Genomic DNA, 12,501 nt, shown 5'->3' with positions numbered 1-12,501 from the left:
GTGGCTTGTCTTTCTTTGTCCCTCCATCCCCACAAAATGTCATCAAGGTACGGGAGGGACAGGCAGAACAAGCGCCCCACAGTGGGCAATAGTACCACTGCAGTGGCCCAGGTGGCCGTACCTGTAGCCCCTCTGCCTGATGGCAGGAAACCCCAGGCCATTACCCAGAAGCAGACCTTGGGCCCTGGAGCCAATCAGCCCCCTGCCCCCACCAGCAACATGGGAAGCCACCTTCTATCTAGTCTCTCCAGGCCCCTCAATTTTCTGCCGAGTCATATTTTCCAATCTTGGGAGGAAGTTCTCAGGCTTCAACTGTTGGGTAAAAAGCTCACGTGTACCATATAAATGACGCAAGGCTTGGGAAAAATCATTTCTTTTAATGACAGAGAAAGCACACCAAACTAACAGAAGCCCTAGTGGGAGTTGCCAAGGTACAAATCAATGCCTGGGGACCCTGAACTAGCAGCAGACATCCACAGAGGGGTCAGCTGAGGCGGAGGGATGTCCCCACCGCCTCTCTGAAGACAGAGGCAGCAGGTATGCACACACTGTGTATCTGTGACATGGCCTTCTCCTCGGGTAGCTGTTTCCTTCCTCCGAGGATGGAAGGGCTGGGGCAAGTCTGCAGATGACCATGTGGGAGACAGGCCTTAGGTGTGTGTGTGTGTGTGTCCCAGAGGAGCCAATGCTGTAGACACAGGTGGCCTAAAGCAGACTTGACACTGGTGCTCCGATCAAAGGCTCAGGGAGCAAACAGGACAGATAGACAGCAGCTCCATTAGAATCTAGGTTCTGGCGCAACTTCCCAAGGGCATGCTAGGAAATAGTTTTATTGATAAAACTTTGCCATCCCAAAGGGTAAAAGTCTTCTCTTAGTTTTAAGTGCTTGTACCTAGGTTTTTCAACCAAAGAATGAGAAAAAAGGCCGCAACTCAAAAATTATTTGGAATATTGTGGCACTTCACCAATCTCTTTTGCTTATATATATATATATATATTCGTATATATATAATATATGGCAGAGCAAACGGAACCCTTCTATATAAACTTTCATTATAGATAACCCTATACTGTACACTCTCAGAATACAGAAAGTATCCACTCTATCATACATGTTTGGTCTTTAAAAATAATCTAACATAGTCATACTCTCTGGCTATAACAAACTATTAACATCTTCTGAGAATACAGAGAAAGCTCTGGGATTAATAAATTCTCTGACGTGCTCCCCCCACCCCCCACCCCCCATCCAGCATCATCTAAGAACACATTTCTGCAAAAGCACCCCAGAATCATTCATAATCAGGAGAAGAAATGGATATGTGAGTCTCACCAAGTGGACTTTTAGCAAGAAGTGGTGGAACACTTTGACCTTGCCGAAAAAGGGAAGCACAAAACATAACATGGTACAGGTTTGGGTCCATGCAAATGCATGTCTTGTTATGTGGGGGTGTTCTATTCTCACCCCGAAACCACGATTAGCATGCAGGTTGTTTTCAACTATTGGATTAGAGATAATTATTGGCAGTGCACCTCTTTTGTGTAACCATGAGCACTAAGGCAAGATGATCTCACCTTGTGTAGAATATCAGCAATAATTTGTCAGATGCAGTGTGGACCTGCGACTTAACTGCTTTAAGAAAAAAGGAAGACAGTAATCTCGAAACATAGATCCCTAAACACAATTCAGTTAAAAATGAACTGTTAAGCTTTTAGAAATATATTTGAAACGACAAGACTGCCCTGTTTTGTTATATTATGAACATTTTAAAAAGTTCCCGCCCCTAAAAATTGGCCAGATGATTTCCTCATTATGGGTAACAGCCTCACCGATTAGCTACCATGATTGACAGCCGCCCAGATGCGGCTATCAAGGTCTTGAACATCTAATACCAGGCTCGTCGGAATTGGTACCATTATTAGGTCCTCCAGGTGTCAGTCAGAACCCCAAAGGCTTTTAGGCCTCAATCCATTCATTTGACAGTGGGTTCCACGGTCCCAGGTTGGAGTTGGCTTGGCGGCCCCATGGTGACCTTCAAGCTCTGGACCCCACCACGGTTGAATCTGCCCGCCAGGGAAACGTCTCTGGGTTTCAACTGGAGCACGTGGGAGCCGAGTTTGCTTATTCAAGAGAAGCTGGCAGTTGGGGCAGCTCCTTGGCTCAGCCAAAAACAGACGCCAGGTGGAATTGGTACGTGTCTGTGGGAAGCCTTTGCAGCAGGAGAATCGGAGAGGACCTGGGAAGCACTTGCTCTGCTGGGGTTCATACGATGGAACCTTTGGAAGACGACAAGTGGATGGACTGAATCCTGATGGCCAACGTCCTCTGTAAGTCCTGGAGCACATCCTGGCCTGTTCCTTCGCCATTTTTGTCATATAGGAGCTGCTTGAATGCTTCATTTTCGATGAGGACCATCATGTTTTTGAGGAAGTAGCCTTCACAGTATGCAGAGAGCTCTGTGACTCCAAGGAACTGTGGGGGGCAGAGAGAAGTGGGGTGGTTACGCCTCGGAGATGCACTGGGCTGTCTGCAGAAGCAGCCCTGACTCTCCACCCTTTGCAGGACCCTTGGAGCTCCTCCCTGAAGGGAGGACTGGGGTGAGTTCCTTCCTCCACTTCAGGGCCTTATACAAATTAATCACCTTTCTAGCCTCGGTTTTCTGAGCTGCAGAATGAAGGGGTGGGTCACAGAGGCACCACGCTCTCCCTTGCCATCGGACATGGACACACAAGGTAATTCTGTGGTTTCTGAGAGGCCACCACCGAGGCTGGATGAAGTTATCACAAGTGGGCTTCTGATCACACACATGTTCTCACGGATGTGCAGAGTTCTGGAGCCGGGGGAGAGCTCAGGAAGGGTTTCATCATTTCAACATGAACCCTGTTCTTGGAGTCACAGAGGACAAGCCTCATTCTCTAGGAGGGGAAAAACTGAGGCTCAGAGCTGCCTATCTGATTCACTAGTCACAGAGAGCCCCCCACCCCTTGCCACACCTGGTACTTGCTTTTAGGTTAGGGTCACTCAGCACAAGTCAGTATAAATGGAGAGTCATAAGCATAATAGACACATTTCTAACACTTGGTGATATAATTTATTGAATGGTGACTATGCTAGCCACTTGCCTATCTCCACACAATGGATTACTGACAGAACTAGGACTGGAACTCTCATCTCCTAGACCAGAGGTTGTCAAACTACAGGCCTTTGGGCCAAATGTGGCCCACTACTTGTTTTTGTCAATAAAGTTTTATTAGAACACAGCTGTACCATTTGTTTACATATTATATATGGCTGCTTTTGCGCAGCAAAGGTGGAATTAAGTGAAAAGCAAGTACGGGGCTGGAAAGTTGAAACATATTATCTGGCTCGTTATAGAACATGTCTGCGGATCCTTGTCCTAGATTATGAATTTTTCAAGGTCTTACTAATTTCTTACTATATTATGACGACTACAGTTCCTAGTAAGTAATGGGTGGTCAATAAATAGGAATGAATGAGTCCTCTGGTTTCCAAACCTGTGTTCTTCCCATCATGGTGCACTTGAGCCTGCTCTTAGCTGAGACTCAGGGAGATGAGCCAGCTTATTCTTTTGTTCCAAGTGGAGAGATACCCTGAAAGGGCCATCAGAAGCTCCTGGGCTTCTTTTTCAAGACTGAATAGTTCAGGATGCCTTGATGGGGCAATAAAGATGGGACGGGTTTCTCGTCTGTCTAAAATTCTGCAGCTGTATCAGCGGGTTAGATGAAGTATAGGAGCGCAGCTGCTATAAGTCAATTACCAACTCATTACCAATAAGTCAATCAGAAAATCTTGTGGACATTCGGAACATGGCTCTTAGCACCTAAATGCCTGCATTTCCTGGGTTTCCAACCAAATGCTGGTTTCTTGCTTCTCTGTGTGTGTGTGAGTGTGTGTTCGTGTGCGTGCGTGCTTGCTATATGTGTGTGTTCCTGGTGATTGAACCCAGGGCCTTGCGCACGCTAGGCAAGCACTCTAACACTGAGCCAAATCTCCATCCCTTTTAATTTTTTCTTTTGAGACAGGCCTTGCTAAGTTGCTGAGGCTGGCCACAAACTTGCAATCCTTCTGCCTCAGCCTCCCGAGTTGCTGGGATTACAGGTGTGTGCCACCACCCTCGACTGTTTTTCTACCTCTTTTTATTAAACTAGCCTCAGATTGTAGCACCGAAGCGCACGGGATCATCATGGGGGCTGTGGCCTCCACCTCACAGGGAAGCAGGGGACAGAAAGGGCAGGAGGTTGCTGGTTCTGTCCTGTCCTTCACGCATTCCTCACAGAGGGCAGGTGTTTATTCCCTCTAGGATGTGACCTGGAAGGTGGCGGTGGAGGCTGGTGACTGTAAAAGTCAAAGCCTTGGCTGCAGAGATGCCTTCTCTCAGAGACCTTTCTTCCACCATAGGAATTCTAAGCCCATATCCCAGCTGGGCTCCCATCGCATCAGGACTCATGTTAAATAATGAGTCATGGGGCAGGGCTAAGGAGCCTGCCAGGGTTAAATTGCTGCCAAGGGGGTGGCTGTGGGAAAGCCACTTGTGGACATCAGATTTGGGGCAATTTGAATGATCATGACCCAAGGAGGAGGGCATAGAACCATTAGGTCAATCAGACTCTCTTCCTGGGCTGACAGAGGATGCTGCCTTTGGATGCTCATTTACAAAGTAGTTAGTTTAAGATAGAAAAAAATTTGCATGTGTCCTGAGAAACCAGAATTTGATATAATCATTAACACTCAGAGTAGGTTTGTATGTCCATGTGTATGAAGAAGCCTGTACTTTCTCATTACCAATAAGCCAATCAGAAAATCTTATTTTGAGGATTGATGATCGTTGGAACCATTTCAAACATTTATCAGGCCAGACAGTAAACAAAAGGTTAAGAACGTGAGTTTTAGAATGAAACTAACCCAGGTTCAAATCTCAGCACTCCACTTGTGCGTAGGTACCCCCAAAAGATTGAAAGCAGGGACTCAAACAGATATTTGTACCCCCATCTTCACAGTAGTATTATTCATGGCAGCCAAAAGGTGGAAGCAACCCACGTGCTTACTGACAGATGAGCAGATGAAATACAAGACACACAGACACACAGACACACACACACACACACACACATATGGAATGGAATATTACTCAGCCTTAAAAAGGAAGGGTACTCTGACACGTGGTAACACATCGATGATGTTGTGCTGAGTAGAATAAACTAGTCACAAAAGGACGCATTTTATGTATTTCCACTTATGTGAGGTCCTTGGAGAAGTCAAATTCACAGAGACCAGAAGCAGCAGGTGCTTACTAGGGACGGGGCAGGGGAGGGTGGCTCACCTTGGCGTGGTTGTAGATGTCCACGCAGTTGTCGGTGTTGATGCTTTTCGCACAGATGATCTCGCAGTGCCGCTGCAGAGCCTCCAGCTGGAAAAACTTCGCGGCAGACAGAAGCTAAAACCACAGAAGGTCAGAGGTGGGGGTGGGGTGGGGGGAGAGAAACCGCGAGAAGATACGGAGCCACGAGGACAAGCCACAGAAGTGTCGGGAGGGACTGGAAATAAAGCTGTCCCTATAGAAAGGTGACACCAGAGGAACCAGACAGAGTGACAGAGCTCTCCACGGGGAGGATGGAGGAGCGGGGGGGCAGGGAGCCCCATGCACATCTGGTGTAGCCGGAGGTCAGCCCGGAATGCCTAAGAGATGTCCAGAAATAAGGGTGAGTGGTGTTACTTAAGCAATGGACGTGAACACGGCAGGGTGGGGCGGGGGCTGCGTTTTCATTACAATCCTCTTGCGTGGTCTGAACAGTTTAAATGCACACGCATTTGCCTCCAAAAAATCCCTAACGGACCAGGCTCAGAGACCATCCTGGTTGGCAAACACAGCCCTGCACTGGAAAGGGGTACCCCCAGCTCTGTGGGGACAGATGCTCCTGGGCTTGGGACCCTTCCACATCCTGCTCTGTGGACCTCTTCAGCTGGATGTGGATCTATGTCCTTTATAGTAAATGTAAAACATAAAAAAAGCATTTATTATTTTGATCTTGAAGTAATTAAAAAAAAAAGGCTTAAAAAAGAGCCTGTGTTCTCAGCCTGTCACCTGGTCCTCAGATGGGTGAGAAGTATCAGAGGAGGGGTCCAGAGAAACGAGGGAGTCGCTGTGTGTCTGGGAGGAGGGCAGGGAGGCAGGGAGGAAAGAGCAAGAAGAAAAGGACGTGGCAACTGTGCCCAGCAACTGAAAAACAGATGCGTTTAGACTCCTCTAGAAAATTCAGTGGGATAGATACCACACTGCCATTTTACAGGCAAGGAAACCGAGGCTCAGAGAGGTCAAATAACCCATCCAAGGTCACATGGCTCAGGAGTGGCAGCGCCTGAATGCAGTCCCAGTCTGGCCCTGTGTCCATAGCTGACCCACCGTGGGGTCTCCTCCTGAACAGGGATCCTGCTGACACCTTTAACCGCCAGGTGCAGGGGTTCAGCCCCCGAGGGGGAGGTCTGGCTCCTTTGCTAAGGATCATGGCAGTGAGTTTTGGCTTCTGGAAACTCCCAGCTTTGACTGGGAAGATTGATTTGGGCTCCACTTCTGGAAAGGAGCAGGGGGCGCTCTCAGCCTGGGACAGAGGGGACAGGAACAGGGACCCTGGAGGAGGACAGCCGGCAGGGATCAGTGCTCTGCCTTGGCTTCTGCCTCCTGGGAGAGGGATGGCCTGGGATTAAGGAATGTTTACAGTGGATGTGATTCTTTTACAAATGACAAGGGAGAAGACATCGTCCAGGACATGCTGTTGGAGCTCCAGCTGGGCCGGGCCCGGTGCTACCCCCGACTTCTTGGTGACAGTTACAACCTGGGTTCACTGAGGACAACTGGAAGGGCCCCCTGGGGGACTAGCAGTTCAAAGCCTTCACCCAGTGTAGTCCTGAGAGGCTGCTGAGCTGCCCCTCACCCCAGGGGAGCCTAGGGGTCAAGGGCACCGTGGGCTCCTTACCTCCATGATCTCGTTGTTTTTAATGAGAAGTGACTCTGGGCCTCCGTAGTAGAGATACTGCATGACCAACTGGAAGGGACAGAGGACACAGTGAGCCAGCCTCTGTCACAAGGCGCATTAGTAAGCTGTCCAGGCACGTCCACTCTGGGACGTCCACCCACTGCCTCGTGCGGGAAGGCCCACTTGGAAAGAGTCTTCCTGAGTGGTACACTGAAATCTGTGGCTCCCCGCCCCGGGGCACGTCGACGAGCAGGGCCAAGCTATGCCTAAACTTGGCTCATCTCTGTAAAGTGGGGATGGGAGTGCACCCCTCACGGGGTCATGATGAGGACGGAACGAGTTCCCCTGGGTCAGGACCCTCGGGGCCACCATTTAAAGAGGACAGTGCATTCATGGTATGTTGACACCAAATTCACATCTTCATACATGAATTTTGTATAATGATGACCGTCTCCTTCCACTATCCTTACTATTCCCATCCTCCCTCCCTTTCCCTCCCACCCCTATTCCCTATCTAGAGGTAATTTTCACCCATGCTCTCCCTCCCTACCGCACGTGCCATAAACATAGAACTTCCCCTGCCTCTTTTGTGTTTGGGAATACTGATGCCAGGCTTTTGACAGAGTTGGTGGCAGCAAGACCTTGTAAAATAACACGGCATGGTTTTACCTTCCCTTCTCCCACCCGATGGCTCATAAGCATCCACAAGACCAAGTCAGCGAACGCAGGGATCTTGGCCTTACTGAGATCAATTTTTCATTCCCTGAGCACCTCTCTTTCATACAGGCCCAAACAACAATCATAAGCAGCATAACAGTAATATCTGGCCCCATCCTCATGGAAAATGGAGGGCCTCTTCATTTACAAAGCACTTCTGTATCCTGTTATCTCATTTAGTCAAGGTTGAGCCACGGACTTGAAATGCTCTCCTTAGCGGTTGGAGGTCCTGGGGCTAATGGAATTTAAATTGGGCTGTCCCAGACCACTGCCAGCCGCTGGCAGCACACCCTTCTGCAGGGGTGAAACGCACCCTTATTAGGCCGTGGGGCTTATTTATGGACTTGTTTTTCTTGGCAGCAGCCAACCTGCAGGAAGCAAGGAGCAGAATGGTATTCACAGCCTCGCAGAGGCCCAGGCTTCCAGGTGCAGCCTCAGCTGCTGGGATCTTGCCTGTGATGTTAAACAGTCTTGGGGGGCGGGGTTGTGTGGGGAAACCCAAAGCTGGCTCATTTGCTAAAGTTCTACCAGCACGGAGTGAAGCGCACAGGCCCCGGGAGGCCTCCCTCCGGCTTGCATGCAGCCTTCCTCCGCCTATTTCAAGCCACAAATGGGGCTTTTCTTCATTTATGGGGAAGGGGCCTGCACAGGGACGAGTCCCCAGAGCCTGTTAAGTTGTCCTTTCCCATTACAGTAACTTGAGGCTAATGTGGCCAGGAAACCATCCCCAGTGAAAGCAATTACAGGCCTGTGGACTCTGCTCAGGCAGTCTGTTCCCACGCAGGCTCTTATTCAGTGGATCCGCTCGACGAATATTTATTGAGTGTCTACTACGAGCCAATTTCTTATTCCAGGAACCTCCCCAATTAGTCCCAGGCTTAATGGTAGCAGTGGCCCTTTCACGAGCACCTGGAGAGCTGGGGAAGCACACGTTCCTCTGCCTCTAGCTCAAGCTCCAAACTCTGATGGGCTGTCAGAGTCTCCTGCAGGGCTGGGCGGCTCTAAGGAGGGCCTGGGCCCTCCCAGAGGGAAGAAAATCCCCCAGAGTGCCCGGAGTCAGGGGCCTCGTGAAAGAGCTCCCTCACAGAGCAGCGGTTCTCAGAGTGGTTCCAGGGTCAGCCCAGCAGCATCCCCCAGGGTTCTTGTTAGAAATGTGAATTCTTATGTCTGCAGAATCAGCTGGGGTGGGGGGCGGCCCAGGTGCCTGCATTCATCACGACTTCTGTGTTTTCACGTCTCGTACCTGTCCCCAGGTGATTCAGACACCTGCTGATGTACAAGAACATGGTGTACCTCAGAGCACTGGTTCTCCACCTGGGCTGCCATGGGGAGATGCTTCATGCCGATGCTGGGCCCCACCCTGTGGTTCTGACTTAACAGGTCTCAAGAATAGCCAAGGCCTTCCCTGGGGATCTTCAGAGCCCCCTGGGAGATCTGCTGGGCCAGCTGAGGCTGAGAAGCAGGCTTCAAGCCTCACACCTGGTTAAAGCTCAGGAAGGGAAACTGTCCTTCCTATTTAGAGAAGATGCTCCCGAACAAGGTTCCTAAGCTTTGCTACCGGACAGACTGGGTTCAGATCCTGGCTCTGTCTGTTGTTATTAGGACTGAGACTTTGGGCACATTTGTGAAGTTCTCTGGGTCTCAATTTCTTCACGTATAGAAATGCCAGGAATAATATGCCCGAGAACCCATGTGGGCAGAGGCCAGGCCCTCACAGAGCTCCTGAAGTGTGTCTCCATGCCTCTCACCCCGGACCCTAAGGCAAAGCAATGATCTCCCGGCAGCTTCCGAATCTACCAGCTGTCATTCAGGACGGGGCTGCGGCTGCTTTGCTCTCAGAGGTCCTCAGCCTGGGAGAGGGGAAACAGGCCTGCGGATGCCTGGAGTGAGCCCATTCCCAGCCCACCTGAAGGCTGCGGTGTCTTCTCTGATCCCGGACCTCCTCCACGTTAGTGGGAGACACCTCCTATGTCTTGGGCATAGCAGGGAGGTGATAATATTAGTTGCAGCTTAGAAAACCACCTACTTGAAGATTGCCACAGTGTGCCCATTGTGCAAGGTGGATGCTTTCTCACATTGTCTTATTTGATCTCTGCAAGGGATTCGAATCTCTTCCAGAACCCAAGACACAGAGGTGACAATGACTAATATGTCAAGCGATAGGGAGGCTGAGACAGGAGGACTGCAAATTCAAGGCCAGTCTCAGCAATTTGGTGAAGTCCTCAATAACTTAGTGAGACCCTGTCTCAAAAAAAAAAAAAAAAAGCTGGGGATATAGTTCAGTGGTAAAGCACCCCTGGGTTAAAACCCCTGGTGTTTTTTTAAAAAAGAGGTTTAGAGTGTTTTGTTCTTGGTTACTTAGGGAGAGTTCTTTATTTTGAAGTTTCAGTCATCACCAAGGAGTGCATCTCTAATGGTGGAAATTCAGGCACCTCAGCAGCAAGCTTTGGGGCTAGTGGGAGGCATGGTGCCTTCTTAGTGGCCCTCCCCACAGCAGGATCTGGGCCTCAATGGTGGAGGGAGGAGCCGCCATTTGGCTCTCCTTCTTCCCACACTGTGTGGTCTCGATGCATCTTTAGCCTCCCAAACACCGTGTTACCCAGCTGAACAGACCAATGGTCACTTTTCCTCAAACACACCCTGCAGCTTTCCACTTTGTGCCTTGGTTTAGCTGTTCCCTCTCTAGAACACTCTCCCTCTCTCCCCTTAGCCAGATGAGGAAACTGAGGCTCAGAAAGATTGGATGATTTGCTCAAGCTCACACAAGGGGCACTGATTTTAATTTTTTTTTTGGTACTGGGATTGAACCTAGGAATGCTTCACTTCTGATCTACATCCCCAGCCTGTTTTATTTTATTATTTTTTTTAATTTTAAGACAGGGTCTTGCTAAGTTGCTGAGGTTGGCCTTGAACTCACAATCCTCCTGCCTCAACATCCTAAATAGCTGGGATTATAGGTGCATGCTACTGTGACGGGGACACAGGTTTTAAACAGGGGCCTCCTGGAGTGTGGTCCTGTCATTCAAGACCCAGGTCAGGACCTCCTCTGCATGACCTTGCTCATGGTCAGTCCTGCCTCCTGCTTTCTGAACGCCCACCAGCCCTTCTAGAAGAGCAGGCTTCCGGGGAGGCCTGAGTCTTCCCCATGGCGGACTCTCTCCAGGGTCATCTTCCTGAATTGAGCTGGAGGAACCAGGTGCCGCTGAGGAGTTCTGTGAACCCCATCCTCAGCCACCCTAGGGGAAGACAGTGTGGGGACCCCGGTCTCCCTGCTGGCCTGGCCTGTGTGGCAGTAAGGAGCCGGCCAGCCTTCAGGTGCCCCAGTGGGACTCGGAGCTCTGGAAATCCGGCTCTGAAGGAGCTGGGGGCGTGGATCCCTCCTGGCTGCAGGACGTCTGCGAGGGAGGCTTAGGAACCAGGCACCAGGAGGGAGGAGAAGGGAAGCGGCTGCCGTGCGCCTCAAAGCCACATACCCAGCCACTGCCCACGGCACCGAGCTTCTTTCCTGCTTATGCTGGGTTCAGACTCAGGTTCAAACGACCCTGGGTTCTAAAAGCCCGCGGGTTCCCCATCATGCTTTGCTCAGCCACCACGCGGGGACATCGTGCCTGCAGTTCTCCTCGCTCTAACCCTCTTTCTTGAGCACTAAACCTTCCTGAGCTCCCCAGCTGTCCCTTGGCCTTTGATCCTTCAGCCCTTAGGACCTCATCTGAGAGGCCTCCCCAACTGTCCTGCCTGAGTGGCCACAGCACGCTGGCTCACCCCCATCTCTCACGTACCGTAATCAACTAATTGCTCAGTCACCCCTCTAGACTGTGGGTCTCTGGGAGAGGGTGTCCCTTAGTTCTGTGTCCCCAGCCTCCAGCTCCGTGGGAGAGGCAGGTGCCCGTGGTCTCTGGAGGGCTAAGTGGGCAGGAGCCCAGAGCGCTGGAAGTGGTCAGCTCTCTGTGGGGGCTTCTCCAACGGCAGACCCCCAGGCTGGGGGAAGAAGGCGACCGTGTGTGCTCTGCGCCACCAGCACAGAGTTCCAGGCCACCTGAGGGCTCACCTGGAAGATGGGGTACTTGACGTAGCTGATCTCGATGCAGGGGCTGTCGTTGGCCGGCTTGCTGGAGAGGAGCGCTTTGAACCTGGCAAGACACAAAGGGAGGTCAAGAGCCACGCACACCCCCGGGGTGCAAGACCTCAGCTCTGCTCAGGACAGAAGTCCTTTACAGCAAGGACAGTGCCCGAGACTTTAAAGTTAAACCCTCCCTGGATTCTATCAGCACCGAATTGGAAGCTAAAACTCGGAAGCTAAGAAGTGTCTTGAACTAGTCCATCCTTTCTCGACCTGGTGATTGGAAACGAATGGGTGCCTTTAAAACCCGGTCTTCCTTCAGGACCCATGGCAGGCCCTTCCCGAGGGTGGCCATGGCTCCCCTCTCACCCGGGCCATGATCAGCTTGCCCCCTGCCTGTCCCTCTGCGCCCTCTGTAGGAGCCTGACATATTGCTGACTCCCTCAGGGTCTCCCTACAGGGGACTTTCTGTCCTGGCTTTTCCTAAACCATAAGTTCCTTGAAGATAGAGACCCTGTCAGCAGAACACACTGCATCAAAAAACATTAGGAATGGCTGTCCCTCTCTCTCTAAAATTTTAAGTTTGAAATGCTGATGGATTTATAGGAGAGCTGCAGAGATGGTGCCGAGGGCCTGTTTACCTCCCTTGGTGTCCCCCAGGGCTAACACCTTATGTGGCTGTTGGACCTTCGTCAAAACCAAGAAACTGACTTCACTATCGATCCAGCTTC

At 50.8% G+C, this 12,501-nt stretch overlaps 1 protein-coding gene across 3 annotated transcripts in view; it reads right to left on the bottom strand.

Annotated features, from left to right (window-relative positions):
• Nucleotides 1–357: 357 nt before the first annotated feature.
• Abtb3 (ankyrin repeat and BTB domain containing 3) overlaps nt 358–12,501 on the bottom strand; it is a 260,855-nt gene continuing 248,711 nt past the window's right edge. For all 3 annotated transcript variants that reach the window (XM_046429657.2, XM_046429656.2, XM_058574192.1), the window contains 4 exons: nt 11,759–11,840; nt 6,994–7,062; nt 5,343–5,456; nt 358–2,473 (listed from right to left, as the gene is read on the bottom strand). In XM_046429657.2, the coding sequence (XP_046285613.1) occupies nt 2,264–2,473; nt 5,343–5,456; nt 6,994–7,062; nt 11,759–11,840 (475 nt within the window). In that variant the 3' untranslated portion in view covers nt 358–2,263. The remainder of the gene's footprint in view (nt 2,474–5,342; nt 5,457–6,993; nt 7,063–11,758; nt 11,841–12,501) is intronic.

This window comes from Marmota monax, unplaced genomic scaffold, assembly GCF_021218885.2.
Source record: "Marmota monax isolate L192 unplaced genomic scaffold, Marmota_monax_Labrador192_F-V1.1 WCK01_AAM20220418_F8-fsc00051, whole genome shotgun sequence".
In the NCBI taxonomy this organism is placed as follows: domain Eukaryota; kingdom Metazoa; phylum Chordata; class Mammalia; order Rodentia; family Sciuridae; genus Marmota; species Marmota monax.
The sequence above is the reverse complement of the archived record's forward strand: the minus strand, read 5'-3'. Positions and strand labels throughout refer to the sequence as shown.